Source organism: the organism of the source record quoted next, unplaced genomic scaffold (assembly GCF_019419815.1).
Source record: "Pyrus x bretschneideri cultivar Hongxiangsu unplaced genomic scaffold, Pyrus_bretschneideri_v1 Contig25, whole genome shotgun sequence".
Classification (NCBI taxonomy): Eukaryota; Viridiplantae; Streptophyta; class Magnoliopsida; order Rosales; family Rosaceae; genus Pyrus; species Pyrus x bretschneideri.
Window position 1 is genome coordinate 3,058,506 of NW_025999557.1, and position 19,782 is coordinate 3,078,287.

Below are 19,782 nucleotides of genomic sequence, written 5' to 3' on the forward strand. Positions count from 1 at the left end.
CAAAAAAAAAAAAAAAAAAGGAGTCAAATAACAAAAAATTGGCATAATCTCCCCTAAAATTCGTATACCTCAAATCCAACCCCAAACTCCACTCTTCATACTATTCTCGACCCCAAACCTCGCACCAAACTCAAAACTAACTGCAAATACACATATTAATGAAAAAGAATTAAAATTTGGGGAGAATATACCTTTTGGCAAGATTGAGAGTAAGTGAGAATGAGAAGGAGAAGTGAATGTGAGAGAATTAGAGGAGATAGTGAGAGAGAGATGAGAGAGTGAGTGAGAGTGAGATATAGTGAAGAGAGAGAAGAAAGATTAAGTGAGAAGAGTGAGAGTGAGAGAAAGGGTCAAATTTGGGGAGAGGGAAAGAGAGAGGAGAGGTAAGAGTAGAGAAAGACATTGAGAAAATGCTGGAGGAGTTTCTTTGATTTTAAAAGCCGTAACACTTTGCGCGACGAAGGATACGAGTTTGCGCAATGAAATATTGGTCACGCAAAGTCTTAAAAAAAAAATTTTTAAAAAAAATTTCCTGCATCCCATTTTTGGTGCATGCCCAAATTTTTAGAGCTTTGCACGACGAAGTGTTGGCCGCACAAAGTTTTGCGCAATGAAAAATTGATCGTGCAATGTGACATCCCACATCGCCCAGGGGACTAATCCTTATATGTATATTCCATCTCTACCTAGCACGAGGCCTTTTGGGAGCTCACTGGCTTCGGGTTCCGTAGGAACTCCGAAGTTAAGCGAGAAGGAGGCTAGAGCACTCCCAAGATGGGTGACCCTCTGGGAAGTTGCTCGTGAGTTCCCAAAAACAAAACCGTGAGGGAATGGTAAGCCCAAAGCGGACAATATCGTGCTACGGTAGTGGAGCGGGCCTGGGAAGTTGTTCCACCCGGGCCGGGATGTGACATTGGTATCAGAGCCTATCCCTGGCCGGAAATGTGCTGACGAGGACGTCGGGCACCTAAGGAGGGTGGATTGTGACATCCCACATCGCCCAGGGGACTGATCCTTATATGTATATTCCATCTCTACCTAGCACGAGGCCTTTTGGGAGCTCACTGGCTTCGGGTTCCGTAAGAACTCCGAAGTTAAGCGAGAAGGAGGCTAGAGCACTCCCAGGATGGGTGACCCTCTGGGAAGTTGCTCGTGAGTTCCCAAAAACAAAACCGTGAGGGAATGGTAAGCCCAAAGCAGACAATATCGTGCTACGGTAGTGAAGCGGGCCCGGGAAGTCGTCCCACCCGGGGCGGGATGTGACATGCAAAGTCTTAAAAAAAAAAAAAATTCCAGCGTCTCATTTTTGTGCCTGCCCAAATTTTTAGAGTTTTGTGTGACGAAAATTTGGTCGCACAACTCTTAAAAAAAATTTCCCACGTCCCATTTTTGGTGCCCACAAAAATTTTTAGAGTTTTGTGAGATGAAGTGTTGCTTGCGCAAAGTTTTGCGCGACGAAAAATTGGTCGTGCAAAGTCTTTAAAAAAAAAAAAAAATCCCGCATCCCATTTTTGGCTCTTGTCCAAATTTAAGGATTATGCACGATGAAATATTGGTTCGTAACGTAAAATTTATAAAAATAATTTTTATAAATAATAAAAAGGAAATAAATTTATTTTACAATTTAAAATATAAATAAATTAAAATAAATAAGGTTTGGGTGACCACATATGTATTCGTCGCGCAAAGAAGATAATAAAAAATAAAAAAAATAATTTACTTTAACAATATAAAATATAAAAATAAATTAAAAAAAGTAAATAACTATTACGCGACGAAATGTTGATATCCGTCGCACAAATTTTTTAAAAAATAATAAAAACTTATGAAAACAACTATATTTTAAAATTTATAATATAAAATAAAATAAAATAAAAAACAAAAATAAATTGGCTTGTGCAACGCATGTGACACACCCCAACCGAAATCAAGGCGTGACGGCCAGCACGCCTTGATTTTAGAAGGTGACGAAGCCAACACAGCTCAATTCGGAGTTTTAGTGGACATTCCGGGTCGGGGTGTGTCAACATGTATACAACTACACTTATATAAATAAATGAAAAATCACAATTTAACGATTATTTTAAGGGGGTTTTAATGAAAAGGGCTTGGGCCAACAAATATTTAACCAAAAACCATCCTAAAATGTTATTTAACCAAAAGGGCTCAAAGTTTAATAAAAAATCATCCAAAACTATTGTCTACCTCTTTCATGCCCTTATCCTCCTCTTCCTCGTCATCATCTTCATCCTCATCCTTTATCTGCACCACAAACAATTTATAGTGTTAGTATTTTATTTCAATCAGATCTAATAAGGACCTACGGTTCCGATGATGTATGTGCATGTCAGGCGTTTGTAAATAGGAAGAAAAAAAAACAAAAACATAAAACTATTTCTGGAGAATCCAAAACATAACACTGTTTATGGAAAAAAAAATCAGATGCAGTGTTAGTTTTTTGTGCACAAACAAACACTGTATCTGGAAAGAAAAGAACAAAAATCCAGAAACATTGACTTAAATTTCAGAAATAGTGACTTTGATTCCAGAAACAGTCTGCGTTTTAACCTTTGATTGTTTATTTTCTTTCATGCATCAGATGATTATATTTAAGAAATAAGATGCTTATTTTGCTTTGAATCCAAATACAATGAATTTCATTATTTATTTTCTATCTTACATTTAAGAAACAGTGTGACTATTTCATTTGGATCTAGAAACAGTGACTTATATTCCAGAAATAATGACTTAGATTCCAAAAACAGTAACTTAGATTCTAGAAACAGTGACTTAGATTCCAGAAACAGTGTTACTTAAAATCCAAAAATAGTTTATTTTTACAGTCCAGAAACAGTGACCCGTCATTATTATTGAATAACATACAGATCTCAAATTTATTATCTGGAGAAACAAACAATGAACTCTACTAACGAAGAAAAAGAAGGTTTGCAAACAACGATGTACTCCATTAACGACGAAAATCTGGAACTCAACCTAAAAAAGTTAGGGGTAAAATCGACAAATCATAATTTATTATAGTTAGGCAATTTTTAGTTGGACTACTTTATTATGGGCCTTGTATTAATCATTAAACAAAACTTATAACTTGGTTTTTTATTAAAACTAAAACTTTTCAAGCTATTTTCATTAGTTTTCCTTCATTTTAACTCTAATTTTGATGATTTTTTACAGCTACACTCCTTGACCCTATATGAATACAATGAATGAATTCGATCTTCAATTAAAAATATTTACATTAATAGATACCACAAAATCTTATGTTATACTCAATGAAAGTATAAATAAACTCTAAGTGTTAGTGGATTCATTATTTTGATGAGATACGCATTCTACGAAACTAGTTTCAACGATCCAACCGTCAAACTTGTTTGTATATACTTCGATATTCCATACGTCAAAAATCACAAAAAACAAACATTCAGAGATCAAGTAACAGGACAAAAGTTTTCAACGGTTATAAACGAAAAATCACGATTTAACGGTTATTTTAACTCTGATTTTGATGATTTTTTACAGCTACATCCTTGATCCTATATGAATACAATGAACAAATTCGATCTTTAATTTAAAATATTTACATTAGTTGATACCACAAAATATTATGTTATACATGATGAAAGTATAAATAAACTCTAAGTGTTAGTGAATCTATTGTTATGATGGGATACGCATTCTACAAAACTAGTTTCAATGATCCAACCGTCAAACTTATTTGTATATACTTTGAGATCAAGTAACGGAACAAAACTTTTCAACGGTTATAAACGAAAAATAACAATTTAACAGTTATTTTAACTCCGATTTTGATGTTTTTTTACAACTACACTCTTTGACCCTATATGAATACAATGAATGAATTCAATCTTTAATTTAAAATATTTACACTAGTGGATACCATAAAATCTTATGTTATATAAAATGAAAGTATAAATAAACTCTAAGTGTTAGTGAATCTATTGTTTTGATGGGATACGCATTCTACGAAACTAGTTTCAATGATCCAACCGTCAAACTTGTTTGTATATACTTTGAGATCATATATTCCAAAAATCGCAAAAAACAAACATTCAGAGATCAAGTAACGGAACGAAAGTTTTCAACGGTTATAAACGAAAAATCACGATTTAACGGTTATTTTAACTCCGATTTTGATGATTTTTTACAGCTACACTCCTTGATCCTATATGAATACAATGAATGAATTTGATCTTCAATTAAAAATATTTACATGAATGGATACCACAAAATCTTATGTTATACTTAATGAAAGTATAAATAAACTCGAAGTGTTAGTGGATTTATTATTTTGATGGGATACGTATTCTACGAAACTAGTTTCAATGATCCAACTGTCAAACTTGTTTGTATATACTTCGAGATTGCATATGCCAAAAATTGCAAAAAACAAACATTCAGGGATCAAGTAACGGGACAAAACTTTTCAATGGTTATAAACGAAAAATCACAATTTAACAGTTATTTTAACTCCAATTTTGATGATTTTTTTTACAGCTACACTCCTTGACCCTATATGAGTACAATGAATGAATTTGATCTTTAATTTAAAATATTTACACTAGTGGATACCACAAAATCTTATGTTATATATAATGAAAGTATAAATAAACTCTTTAAGTGTTAGTGAATCTATTGTTTTGATGGGATACACATTCTACGAAACTAGTTTCAATGATCCAACCATCAAACTTGTTTGTATATACTTCGAAATCGCATATGCCAAAGATTGCAAAAAACAAACATTCAGAGATCAAGAAACGGGACAAAAGTTTTCGACGGTTATAAACGAAAAATCACGATTTAATGGTTATTTTAACTCCGATTTTGATGATTTTTTTATAGCCACACTCTTTGACCTTATATGAATACAATGAATGAATTCAATCTTTAATTTAAAATATTTACACAAGTGGATACCACAAAATCTTATGTTATACATAATGAAAGTATAAATAAACTCTAAGTGCTAATAAATCTATTGTTTTGGTGGGATACGCATTCTACGAAATTAGTTTCAACGATCCAATCGTCAAACTTGTTTGTATATACTTCGAGATCACATACGCCAAAAATCGCAAGAAAAAAAAAATTCAAAGATCAAGTAATGGGACAAAAGTTTTCGACAGTTATAAAAGAAAAATCACAATTTAACGGTTATTTTAACTCCAATTTTGATGATTTTTAATAGCTATACTCCTTGACCCTATTTGAATATAATGACTAAATTCGATCTTCAATTTAAAATATTTATATTAGTGGATACCACAAAATCTTATGTTATACTTAATGAAAGTATAAATAAACTCTTAAGTGTTAGTGAATTGTTTTGATGGGATACGCATTCTACGAAACTAGTTTCAACGATCCAACCATCAAACTTGTTTGTATATACTTCAAGATCATAAAAGCCAAAAATCGAAAAAAATAAACATTCAGAGGTCAATGAATGAGATAAAACTTTTCGACGGTTATAAACGGAAAATTCACGACTTAACGGTAATTTCAACTCGGATTTTGATGCTTTTTTACAGTTACACTCCTTGACCTTGTATGAATAAAATGAACTAATTCGATCGTCAATTTAAAATATATTTTTTCTAACAAAAATCCGATCCTAACTACAATAATATATTTTTCTAACAAAAACCCGATCCGAACTACAACAATAAATTTAAAGCTACTTAATAAATATGTATACCATTCAATTTCTTAAGCGTTATACGTACAAAATAAAAAACAAAAATAAATTGGTTTAGGCAACAAAATATTTGAATTATGCCCCGCAAAGATTTTAAAAAATAATTTTTTTAATCTTATTTATTTTTCTAAAGACTTTCCGCAATAAAATTTAAATTTTCGTTGCGCACGCGACGATGTGTTTTTCGTTGCGCAAAATTTTGTCACGCAAGACTTTGCGCAACGATGTTGTTTCATGGCGCAAAGTCACTTTGACTTTGTGTGACAATGTGTTTTTTGTCAAGCAAGACTTTGAGCAACGAAGTTTAGAGTTTCGTTGTGCAAAGTTACTTTGGGGGACAATGTGTGTTTCGTCACGCAAGAGTTTTTTTTTTTACTAGTGTAAGTTGCTTAGATATTCCACTTGCTAGATATTTGTGGATTGTTGACCGCACATTCAGTCGTTAAATTTAGTAATATATGTTGTACATGAATTTCTACATAGGTTAGATAAAAGGAAGACCCGAAAATTATAAAACGAGGGATCTCTTTCGTTTTCATGTATCGCACATTGGCATATGTATAATTGATTTGTAGCTTTCAGGTCCTGCATATGGTAGTAAGCATTAAGCAGTCAAAAGAAAGAGCTGTAAATATTCTATGCATATTGTATATTTTCCATGCAATGCTTACGCTTATTCAAGTTGGTTCTCTTCCTTCTCTAAGGCTGAATCATATGGCCTTGCTGCAATAAACTATTGACCATATGCTTTAACTTTTTCATCACAATTTGTGACAGTTGTTAGGGTTTCTACGGAGGTCAAAAAGGATGTGGAGCCTAGTAGTATGTGGGATGTTATTCGTTTGCCTAGCTAAGACATACAAAAGGAGGACTCGTTGCATTCGGTATGAAGATGTAAATAAATGTCGTATATCAGAAGTTCACTAATCTTGTAAAGGCTGATAAGAAGTTAGTTAATTTGTCATACTGCTAATTGATTAATGCTGGAATTTCAATTAGAGTATCAGAGCAGCTTGATTTACGTGTTAGACTTGAAAATTCATTACACATGAGAAAAGTGTGATGAAGTGTTTCCCATCGGAAGTTTACCTAACCCTTTATTGTCAATTTATTTTATGATGAAACTTCAACTTTTTTTCATTCAGGTCGAGCAAAATTGCTCGTGTAACTTGAGTGCAAAGAGCCCCCCATGTATGTCTCTTGGGCGTTTTGATACTGAAACATAACAAAAAGAAAAGGAGCCAATACTGATTAGTAGAAGAAGATCAACTTACACAAAATAAGTTTATAGTTGCATGACATCTTAATTCAACATTACATTGCATTACATTATTGATCCAAGCCATTTCAATCTCAATGTATGCTGGACAAACCTGTCACAGTTCATGAGCAGTATTGCTACTGAAGCCAAGCTAAATTTCTTTAATTTAAACAAGAAATATAGACCGTCGTCGTGACATTGCGTAGTCAACCTCTCTAGAATTCTTATCCACACAACTATAATTTGAAGATGACAATGAACTCAGAAAGGTCCCCTTAATTGACAATAGAAATCGCCATGGGGCTACCTAATCGGCCACCGATATTAGATTTGAACAAGACTTTTCCTTATATATTAGACATCTTGCTTGTATCATAATTATGAGTTTAGAAATTATCTTTTTATTGTGTTACTTTTTTATTATTCATTAAGTTTACTTATTTTAAATATTATTGTTTTTATTAAAATATATTTTAAAAAATAATGAACGTAACCGTCTATGGTCCTACTACGTGGATTTTTCTTTTTTTTTTTGATATCCAAATAGAAGAACAGTAATTTAAATATTATGAAAACTTTATCCTTTGCATTCTCCCTTTGCATGCGTAGAAGATTAATAATGCTTCAATGATTCTATCCTCTACAAGATCTTTACACTGAGTTGGCAAAAAAAAGTTGCAAACTAATGTTATTTTATCCTCTACAAGATCTTAGTTATATTGTAAATAGAGGTTTTTAAGGAAAGGAATCTTCATTTTTTTTCCCTTAAAAAATAGAAAGTAGTTGTGAGGACCACATCACATTGAACTTTAACGTTTTGAACAGTCATTTTTCAAAGGTGCATTTCATAGATCATCCCTTGCAAAATATTAGCCAAATCGGAACTATTTGAGGCATCTAATTAATTTCAAAGAAATTGATGAACATTTTATTCTCTAAGAAACATTGAAACTCCTTTGTGATAATTAAATAGGCAAAAAGTTTCAGATTGAATTGAATTTTTGCAAGAATGATCTATGAATCTAGACTTACAAAATAGATTATTCGGATCGTTGAAATTCGATATAGAGTGGGTTCTACAACTAATCTCCAATTTTTAGAAAAATTAAAAATCCTTTCTGTTAAAGGGCTTGAATTGTAAATTAAGAATAAAGCAACTACGCACAGTTCATCCTTTTTTAATCTTTTCTAGACATTGATACGTGTCATCTCTAGTGATATGTTTTGTCTTATGAAGTCAAATATAACGCCAGATCCTTTTCCTTGGGATTCTAGGGATTCTCAGAATCTCATGATCGGGACCGTGCATCGTGTGGTCAGTTTTTATTAGGTATTATTTATATTTAATTTTAAATTTTAAAATGATTTTTCACTGCACGATGTACGATGCACGGTCCCGATCATGGGATTCCTAAGATCCTCAGGAAAAGGATTCAGCGAGGATTCTTTTCCAAATATAACAAAATATTTTTTAGTTAGATTGCAGCTAAAAAGACTAGTAAATTATTTTAAGAGATCCCTAAAAAATTTCTTCTCCAATTATATTCTCTAATTTAGGAATTTTTTTTTTGAACAAACGATATTATCTATATTAGGAGAAATGGTAGGTTTAACCTTATAATGGGCTATTAATAATGTGGTTCAAACTCGTTTTTGGCGAGAATCGAACATAAGACCTCTCACTTACAAGTAAAGAAAAATATCATTAGACCATGTACTAAGTGATTCTAAGTTAGGAAGTTATAATTGTGGACTAATATGCAGAGAGTTTTTATTTAAAATATTATTAAATATTAATGATTAATGTTAGGTTCGCCTTTCTCACTCCTTAGATTTAGTGCTCATAGAAAAATCTTTATCCCAAGAAGTGGATAGAAAGTGTGATTAGAAATGAACATTTTCAAATCCATTATAAACTTGAGCTAGAAGCTCATTTAGGAAGTCTGTTGTAGATGCTCTAACTCATCATTTATGTAATTTGAACTTAATTGATATCTTGTTTATACAAATAGATAAGAATAATACACGACCATTAAGGAACCACGTGTCCTTTCTGAAGAGAGAGAGAGAGACTATTCTAATCAGATCAAGATTCAAAGGTAGGTTGGTGACAGGTCCATATCGCTACTGAACTCATGCAGAAAGTGAGGCACAAAGGAGAGTCTGACAAGCCAACCTTTTGATCATCAGTCGTCATCGTAGCACCAACGGCAAGAACAAGAGAGAGGAACAAAATATACATACACACACACACACACACACACACACCCACCCACACATAGTATTCTACACCGTTAGTACATATACCATTACCAGAGCCTATCTAAAACACCCATTACTTACAGCGTACACAAAAGCTAAGTATGGACAAAAAGGCATTTGCCGGGAAGAGCTTGTACGGTGGTTCTCTTCTTGTTCCTAGTGTTCAAGAATTAGTAAAGAAGCCAATACTCACAATCCCACCCAGATACATACAGCCTCATCATCAAGAGATAATCAGTTCTGATCATCATGCTCATCAAATACCATCCATTGACATGCAAAAATTGCTTTCACAAGAATCAACCATTTCTGAAGCTGAACTAGCCAGGCTCCATTTTGCTTGCCAAGAGTGGGGTTTCTTTCAGGTAATTAAATTACCTAGCCTTTTCCACCTAAATCTTTCATCAAATAGTTCTGATTGTTTTTTGCCCGCGAGTTCGAGGAATTTGTCGATGATCATTTAGTCTAGTATCATCGAGTCTTCGTTGGCGATATGAAAAGCAGTACATAACTATGTAATCATGTAATTATATATATATATTTCACCTCAAGTTAAGCTTAATTAGTAGTCCACTTCTATATCAAAGTTTCCCTTGATTTGTCGTTGATTGAAATTCATGTTAGCAACAAGTGAGTCAAACTTAAAAATAGCCAGCCCACCCATTTGGAAATTCATGGCTTCGACCGTTTGGTTATTTAAGGACCGTTTTTACGGGTAAAACCATTTTAGGTATCAAATTGAGGTTTCATAACAAAATCAAGTGGTAATATGAAGTGTAGCTCAACTAATATAAAAACATGTAAAGTCTTTTCTCTCCAATTGGGGATTCATACTATCAACACCCTTACTCACGTGTAGTGAGTTTTGAAGTCTAACACATGAACAACACAACTTAGATAATGTGAAGTCCATATGGCCGTTGGATTTTACATGTGAGACCCCTGCTCGGGCGAAGTATGGTGCAAACAGATACCATGATGTGGAATCCTAGGCACTAAGCTATAAATTAGGTTGCTGAAAAAAAATTTCGTTAATAGGTTGCTCCAAAATATATTTTAGTTTTTTGTTCTTCTTTTCCTTGGTTAACTTGGCTACTTTCTAGGCCTAACCTATGTTTTTTTCACCTTGCCTGCATACTAAATTTTAGAATTTGCTATTTCGTGGGTTTTTTGGCCATAATATTCACTCTATATATTTTTACAGCTGGTAAACCATGGTGTGAGCTCTTCCTTGTTGGAGAAAATGAAGACAGAAACTCAAGAGTTCTTCAACCTACCCATGGAAGAGAAGAAAATTTTTTCGCAACAGCCAGGAGACATTGAAGGTTTTGGACAATCCTTTGTAGTTTCTGAAGACCAAAAACTCGATTGGGCTGACACTTTCTTCTTGACCACCCTTCCTGTCCAACTGAGGAAGCCTCGCTTACTCCCAAAACTCCCTTCTCCTTTCAGGTCCTCTCATGATTCCAAATAAATATGTTTGTCTATGAATTTCTGCAATATGAATGTGAATGCACGAATTTATCGAAGAGTAATGTTATTTAGTAAAAGGAAAAAAAAAAAAAAAAAACTGATTTTATTACTGACAATCTGTTGAATTGTAATCTTGTCTTGGCCCAAAGATAATTGATCCGGCCCATACACAAAGAAAGATCCATGCATATGCTAGAGAATTCTAGCAAAGTTCAAGTTGGTGGAAGAGTCTAGAAGAATGGTGAGGATTCCACCAACATACAAGATTAGTGTAGGTAATTCTAGCTTAGGAAGGTAGTGGAATTATCTAGATATCTCTAGCATAATGTTTTCATGCTTCTCCAAGGTTCCATCCATGCCTATAAAAGGAGAAGACATCCACACCTTTTGTAACAACCAAGAGAGCAAGTAGCAAGAAGTGAGAGTGTCAAGTAAGAAGTAAGAAGAAGCAACAAAACTTCTAAGAGTGTTTGAGTGTTTCCTCTTGTACTAAGTTTGTGAGTGAATAAAAACCTTGTGTAATACTTTGAGAATTCTTTCTTTCTCTTGCCTATCAATTCCGCTGCGTTACATTTTTCTTTGTGAGATAAACATCTCCAAAGTAGTGAAGCATTTTTAAACCCCAACAAAGTGGTACCAGAGCTATGGCTAGCAATGCTATGGCAGCCTTCCAAGTTCCAGTGCTCGACAGCAACAACTTCGATAATTGGAGTATCAAAATGAAGGCCCTTTTGGGTGCACATGATGTCTGGGAAGTCGTGGAGAAAGGCTACACTGAGCCAGAAGATGAAGCTACTCTGTCTCAACCCCAGAAGGAGAGTTTGAAAGATTCAAGAAAGAGAGACAAGAAGGCTCTCTATCTCATCTACCAAGCATTAGATGACAATGGCTTTGAGAAGGTCTCGAGTGCAACCTCTGCCAAGCAAGCATGGGAGAAGCTTCAAACCTCTTACAAAGGAGCCGAACAAGTGAAAAAGGTTCGTCTTCAAGTATTAAGAGGTGAGTTTGAATCTCTACAAATGAAAGGGTCTGAATCAATCTCTGATTATTTCTCAAGAGTCTTAGCTGTTTCCAATCAATTAAAAAGAAACGGAGAAAAGTTAGAAGATGTTAGAATTATGGAGAAGATACTACGCTCGTTGGACCCCAAGTTCGAGCACATTGTCGTGACGATTGAAGAAACTAAAAACTTGGAAGAAATTAGTATAGAGCAATTAATGGGTTCGCTACAAGCATATGAAGAGAAACATAAGAAGAGGCAAGGGAATGATGAGCAGCTCCTTAAGACGCATGTTCAGCCAAAGAAGAAAGAAGAAAGCTTTGACAACGAGAGAAGCCGATACGGAAGAAGTCGTGGTCGAGGTCGCAGACGTGGACATGGGCGTGGATGTGGTTAGAACTTAAACAACCATAGCAACTACGAAAGAGGAGAAAGCTCAACAAAAGGTCGCGGAAGAGGACGCTCAAACTCAAGGTATGAAAAATCTCAAGTTCAATGCTATAATTGTCAAAAGTTTGGGCATTATGCTTGGGAATGTAGAGCTCCAAACAGCAGACTTGATGAGAAGGTCAATTATGTGAAAGAAGAGAAAGAAGAGAATGGTGTTGTGCTACTAGCATGCAAGAACAATGATGGAGACCAAGACTATACATGGTACCTTGACACCGGCGCTAGCAACCACATGTGCGGAAGAAGAAGCATCTTCGTAGAGCTCAATGAATCAGTGAGTGGCAACGTTTCTTTTGGAGATGAATCCAAAATACCGGTAAAAGGAAAAGGTAACATCCTTATTCCCTTGGAAAATGGCGGTCACCAATTAATTTCAAATGTCTGCTACGTGCCCAATATGAAAAGCAACATTTTGAGTTTGGGTCAACTCTTAGAAAAAGGTTATGATTTTCATACGAAAAATTATATCCTTTTTCTTAGAGATGACAAAGGAAGATTAATTGCCAAGGCGAAAATGTCAAAGAATAGGATGTTTCCCATGAACATTCAAAACGATGTTGCAAAGTGTCTCAAGATATGTTACAAAGACATATCTTGGCTTTGTCATCTTCGTTTTGGGCATCTTAACTTTGGGGGATTGGAGTTATTATCCAAGAAGGAGATGGTGCGAGGCTTACCGTGCATCAGCCACCCTGATCAAGTTTGTGAAGGATGTTTACTTGGGAAACAGTTCAGGAAAAGCTTTCCAAAGGAGTCGACCACAAGAGCCCAGAAGCCACTCGAGCTCATTCACACAGATGTGTGCGGTCCAATAAAACCAAGCTCTTTGGGTAAAAATAATTATTTCCTTCTCTTCATTGATGATTTTTTCAAGAAAAACCTGGGTGTATTTCTTGAAGCAGAAATCAAAAGTCTTTGGAGCATTCAAGAAGTTCAAAGCCACTATAGAAAAGGAGAGTGGTTGCAAGATCAAAGCCATGAGATCTGATCGAGGAGGAGAATTTACTTCGAAGGAATTTCAAGAGTTTTGTGAAGCAAATGGAATTCGTCGACCTTTGACAGTTCCAAGATCCCCTCAACAAAATGGAGTGGCGGAAAGAAAAAATCGAACCATCCTCGACATGGCTCGAAGCATGCTCAAAAGCAAGAAATTGCCTAAGGAATTGTGGGCAGAAGCTGTAGCATGTGCTGTCTACCTATCCAATCGGTCTCCAACAAGGAGTGTGTGGGGAAAAACTCCGCAAGAAGCATGGAGTGGAAGAAAACCAGGTATTTCTCATCTAAGAGTTTTTGGAAGCATAGCCCATGTACACGTACCAGACGAGAGGAGAACCAAACTCGACGACAAAAGTGAGAAGTTCATCTTCATCGGCTATGACACCAATTCAAAAGGCTATAAATTGTATAATCCAAACAATGGGAAGACGGTGATCAGTCGAGACGTGATGTTCGATGAAGAAGGAGAATGGGATTTTGGCCCGCATGCAGGTGAGCTTCACTTCTTTCCTCAATTTGAAGAAGATAATGAACAAGGGATGATGGAGCAAGCAAGAGAGGTTCAACAAGAATCCACTACTCCACCTGCTTCACCAACATCAACCAATCATGGTAATTCATCAGCATCAGCATTGTCAAGTGGGAGTCTAAATGAAAGAGAAGTACCACGCACAAGAAGTATACGAGATCTTTATGAGGTAGCTGAAAGACTTGATAATCCTACACTTTTCTGTCTCTTTGCTGATTATGAACCAGTCGACTTCCAAGAAGCAGTGCAAGATACTAAGTGGAGGAAAGCAATGGATGAAGAAATTGAAGCAATCCAGAAGAATGATACATGGGAACTTGCTATTCTTCCGAAAGGACACAAAGCCATCGGAGTCAAGTGGGTGTACAAGACAAAGAAAAATGCCAATGGAGAGGTCAAAAGATACAAGGCAAGACTAGTGGCGAAAGGCTATAGTCAAAGAGCCGGAATCGACTATGATGAGGTATTCGCACCCGTTGCTCGGTTGGAAACTATACGATTGCTAATTTCTTTGGCAGCTCAAAATAGTTGGAAGATTCAACAAATGGATGTGAAGTCCGCCTTCCTAAATGGAGTCCTTGAAGAAGAAGTCTACATTCAGCAACCGTCAGGCTATGAGATCAAAGGGCATGAAGACAAAGTTCTGAAGCTGAAGAAAGCCCTCTATGGGTTAAAACAAGCGCCACGAGCATGGAATAGTCGCATCGACAAGTACTTTCAGGAAAACAACTTCATCAAGTGCCCTCATGAACATGCTCTCTACGTCAAAGTCAAAGATGGAGATATTTTGATTGTGTGCTTATATGTGGATGATTTAATCTTCACCGGGAGTAATCCAAGCATGTTTGAAGAGTTCAAGAGAGTGATGACCAAAGAATTTGAGATGACCGACATCGGGTTGATGGCATATTACCTAGGCATTGAAGTCAAGCAGAACGAAGAAGGAATTTTCATCTCCCAAGAAAGCTACACAAAGGAGATACTGAAAAAGTTCAAAATGGACGACTGCAAGCCCGTGAGCACGCCAATAGAGTGCGGAATCAAACTAACCAAGTATGATAAAGGAGGAAGCGTAGATCCAACATTTTTCAAAAGTCTAGTTGGAAGCTTACGCTACTTGACTTGCACAAGACCAGATATTCTCTATGCTGTCGGATTAATCAGTCGCCACATGGAGAATCCCACAACTACACATTTGAAAACGGCCAAAAGAATTCTTCGATACCTCAAAGGTACTGTTAACTTTGGCTTGTTTTATTCAAGTTCTGATAACTACAAACTTGCTGGATATAGCGACAGTGATTGGGCAGGAGATTCCGACGATAGAAAAAGCACTACTGGATTTGTGTTCTTCATGGGAGACGCTGCATTCACATGGATGTCGAAGAAGCAACCGATTGTCACTCTCTCTACCTGCGAAGCTGAATACGTAGCTGCTACTTCATATGTCTGTCATGCAATCTGGCTGAGAAACTTGCTGAAAGAATTAAGAATGCGACAAGAAGAGCCAACAAAGATCTATGTCGACAACAAGTCTGCAATAGCTCTAGCAAAGAATCCAGTAATCCATGACAGGAGCAAGCACATAGATACCCGTTATCATTTCTTAAGAGAGTGCATTGCAAGAAAGGATGTGCAAGTGGAATACGTGAAGTCTCAAGACCAAGTTGCCGACATATTCACCAAGCCACTCAAACAAGAAGACTTTGTCAGACTAAGAAACTCAATTGGCGTCACAAGACAAGATTAAGGGGGGATGTTGAATTGTAATCTTGTCTTGGCCCAAAGATAATTGATCCGGCCCATACACAAAGAAAGATCCATGCGTATGCTAGAGAATTCTAGCAAAGTTCAAGTTGGTGGAAGAGTCTAGAAGAATGGTGAGGATTCCACCAACATACAAGATTAGTGTAGGTAATTCTAGCTTAGGAAGGTAGTGGAATTATCTAGATATCTCTAGCATAATGTTTTCATGCTTCTCCAAGGTTCCATCCATGCCTATAAAAGGAGAAGACATCCACACCTTTTGTAACAACCAAGAGAGCAAGTAGCAAGAAGTGAGAGTGTCAAGTAAGAAGTAAGAAGAAGCAACAAAGCTTCTAAGAGTGTTTGAGTGTTTCCTCTTGTACTAAGTTTGTGAGTGTAAAAACCTTGTGTAATACTTTGAGAATTCTTTCTTTCTCTTGCCTATCAATTCCGCTACGTTACATTTTTCTTTGTGAGATAAACATCTCCAAAGTAGTGAAGCATTTTTAAACCCCAACACAATCTCTAGTTAGAGTATTGCTATAAGCGAGTGTAACATATTGACTTACTTCTATTAATACGTGTTACCTATGAAATCATTTGTATGTGTCTAATAATATTATTGATAGATATCAGTGCATTAGGGTATTTATGTAACATCCCACATCGCCCAGGAGAGTGATCCTTAAATGTATATTCTCATCCCTACCAAGCACGAGGCCTTGGGAGCTCACTGGCTTCGGGTTCCGTAGGAACTCCGAAGTTAAGCGAGAAGGGGGCTTGAGCACTTCCATGATGGGTGACCCACTGGGAAGTTCCTCGTGAGTTCCCAAAAACAAAACCGTGAGGGAATGGTAAGCCCAAAGCGGACAATATCGTGCTACAGTGGTGGAGCGAGCCCGGGAAGTGGTCCGCCCCGGGCCGGGATGTGACAATTTGGTATCAGAGCCTAACCCTGGCCGTGGTGTGCCGACGAGGACGTCGGGCCCCTAAGGGGGGGTGGATTGTGACATCCCACATCGCCCAGGGGAGTGATCCTTAAATGTATATTTTCATCCCTACCAAGCACGAGGCCTTTTGGGAGTTCACGGGCTTCGGGTTCCGTAGGAACTCTGAAGTTAAGTGAGAAGGGGGCTTAAGCAATCCCATGATGGGTGACCCACTGGGAAGTTGCTCGTGAGTTCCCATAAACAAAACCGTGAGGGAATGGTAAGCCCAAAGCGGACAATATCGTGCTACGGTGGTGGAGCGGGCCCGGGAAGTGGTCCGCCCCGGGCCAGGATGTGACAATTTAGGTATATATTCATCCTAACATGATTTTGGGGTTTTTGAACTTTAATCCTTGAACAAGATTAAAATTCAATAAAAACCTTGTGTTAGATTAGTATCGATTTTAGTCCTCTAATGTGTACTTAATTCAAATTCAAATTCTTATTATATTTTTGTTTACTATTTAATAGATATTACATTAAAATTAAAATTTATTATTATACATATTTTAATTCATTAATTTTATTTTACTTCCTCTAATTAGTGTATCTAAACGTCCGTATCATAATATATTTTACTAAATTAGTGTACCGAAATATCTGTACCTAAATATGTGGCACATAAGAAAATACGCAAAAACATAAGTGTACCAAAAAATTCCGTACCTAAATATATGATACTAAACTAGTGTACGGAAATGTCGGTACCTAAATATATTATAATAAACTAGTCTACCATGTCCGTACCTAAACATATTATACTAACTTAGTGTACCGAAATGTTAGTTCCTAAATATATGTCTCTACGAAAATATTTTCTTATAAAAGATACTTACCATAATCAGAATTAAAATTTATAATAATTTCATACAATTTAATTTATGAACACCATAAAATTATAAAGAAAAAAGAGAGACATTTAATACATATGATGGCATTAAATAGAATCTAGGGACTAAAATCAATTTTTAATCTTCTATAAGACTTTTTTTTTATTATATTTCATCTTATTTAAGGATTGAAATCTAATTTTCTATTTTAGGAATTATGCAGCGTACCTATGTGTATAGATTCAAAAGATTTGAAACAATTTACCTCATAAAAAGGACCAAAATTTGGACTTGTAAAATTAAATTATTGCCCATCATTTGTTTTTTTTTTTTTTGTGTGATAGAAGACTAAATAGTTTTTTCATCATCTTATGGTTGACAAAGAAAGTTTTATTAATAGGTAGTTTAGCTATAAATTATTTGCACATAAATAGTAGTGCTACAAATACGTACAAAAATATTCTACCAATTAGTTTACCTATTTACAAATTCATGATGAGCAAATAACTTATTTTTATAGGTAAATTATTTAAATGTATTATTAAATATATTGAGCAATAGTAATACGCAATTGGCCCTTTACCACAATGGTGAAAAGGAATTAGACCTTTAGATGATTGTTTGGGTTCAAATCTCATCGGTGATTTCTTAAAAATCTATTTTTTGACCAAAAAAAAAAAACAACAATAATATGTATTGTCAATTAATTAATTTTTATTTTTATTTAAAGTATAGGTAAATTAATTTTGAATCAAACAATATTGCTTTATTTTGTACGTAAATTATTTTGCATATGTAACATATTTTAGGCACAATTTATCATTGTAAGATATATGTACAAATAATTCACCTATATTTTTATAATGCAGAGAGACTTTAGAAACTTACTCATTGGAACTGAAAAACCTAGCCATGACTATCCTATCACAAATGGAAAAAGCTTTGCAGATGGAAACCAATGAAGCGACCAACATATTCGAAGGTGCATTGCAAGCGGTGAGGGTGAACTATTACCCTCCGTGCCCTCAGCCGGGGAAAGTCCTCGGTCTGACCCCTCACTCTGATGGTGGAGCTCTCACCATCCTCCTACAAGTCAATGAAATGGATGGCCTCCAAGTAAAGAAAGATGGGATTTGGGTTCCTGTGAAGCCACTACCAGATGCCTTTATTGTGAATATTGGAGACGTTCTAGAGGTAATGATTTTCACTGATAACTTTAACCTTTTGAATATTATCTTGCTCGATACGTAGATGAAAATGTTATCCAACTGTCATTTTCATACCATCGACCATCAGGTGATCAGTTCTTTTTTAACTACATAGAGTTCAAATTCAAAATTAATCTACACCGTAACGTAGAAAATCATTTGGTAAAAAAGAATTTTACTCCAACATTACTCGGTACCAATTTTCACTCTGGTAAGTGTATATAAAGAGTGTAGTGTTGCGAACAAGAGTTAGTTGAGTTCGTAAGGATTGTTTTTTTTGCTAGACCAAGACTTAAGTTCGAGTCTCGCTGCTAGCAATCCATCTCGGTGAGCGACTTGTAAAAACAAAAAAAAAAGGCTAAGGCCCCTCTCTGTAAGTCCTCAAAGAGGCATGTGGTATACCTTGGACCAGCAACGGGTTGCCTCCCCTCGCTCTAAACAATTTGTTACCGAAAAAGAAAAAGAATGTAGTGTTATCCATGCCATGTTTACTAACTATATTATTAAGCATGTAAATCTTTCACACATAGCTTAATCTTCAATAACCTTTTACTGCGTGAGTGCGTCCTATATTTTGTGAGAGATGTGTTGAACAATTATTTCAAACTTTTGATCCTTAATAATTATACCTATTGCAGCTATTACCTTTTACTTTTAGAGTTTAAATATATGCATGGCAGGTTATAACAAATGGGACGTATCGTAGCATTGAACATCGTGCAACTGTGAACTCTGAAAAAGAAAGGCTCTCAATCGCCACATTTTACAACCCCAGAGTTGATGGTGAAATCGGCCCGGCCTCTAGTTTGATCACTGAGCAAACACCTGCAGCATTTAGAAGGCTGAGTGTTGAAGAATATTTCAAAGCATTTTTTGATCGTAAGCTTCATGGGAAGTCTTTTCTTCACGAATTGAGGATTAAGTAATGATGTTAAGCAGTAGAGAGATATCTCTGAGGAGAATAAAAAGGTTTATGTAAATTTCTGAAGAGAATAAAAAGGTGTATGTTGTAAAATTAATATTGCCCAAATGATATCTTAATTGTCATAAATTATCATCTAATAATAAGTTTGGACACCATTCTCGGGTTGTTATCATGAGACAAATCTGGAGTAATGCTAGAGAAACTATATTTTTGTATCATATTAGTGTATCATCTTATGTGACAAGTTATGCATAGAACCAATATCCAATAAGATAAATCATATATGCTAAAACTCAATTTTCCCCCGGAGCATTGTTCATCACCAGTGTCCGGACAGAGATGCCCCTGATTTTTCTTTGCTTTGCCGTTTAGCTGC

The 19,782-nt window shown here is 35.6% G+C and overlaps 2 protein-coding genes across 2 annotated transcripts; both read left to right on the top strand.

The window, feature by feature from the left end:
• Positions 1 to 9,167: 9,167 nt before the first annotated feature.
• On the top strand, positions 9,168 to 19,561 carry LOC103965388 (protein SRG1). Its single transcript, XM_009378446.3, has 4 exons — positions 9,168 to 9,625; positions 10,465 to 10,712; positions 18,143 to 18,467; positions 19,162 to 19,561. Exons 1-4 carry the CDS (start codon positions 9,362 to 9,364, stop codon positions 19,405 to 19,407), a joined length of 1,083 nt encoding a protein of 360 aa, XP_009376721.1. The 5' UTR covers positions 9,168 to 9,361; the 3' UTR covers positions 19,408 to 19,561.
• LOC103931892 lies at positions 10,982 to 12,280 on the top strand. The gene has a single exon (XM_048586914.1). It carries the CDS (start codon positions 11,378 to 11,380, stop codon positions 12,128 to 12,130), a length of 753 nt encoding a protein of 250 aa, XP_048442871.1. The 5' UTR covers positions 10,982 to 11,377; the 3' UTR covers positions 12,131 to 12,280.
• Positions 19,562 to 19,782: the final 221 nt, after the last annotated feature.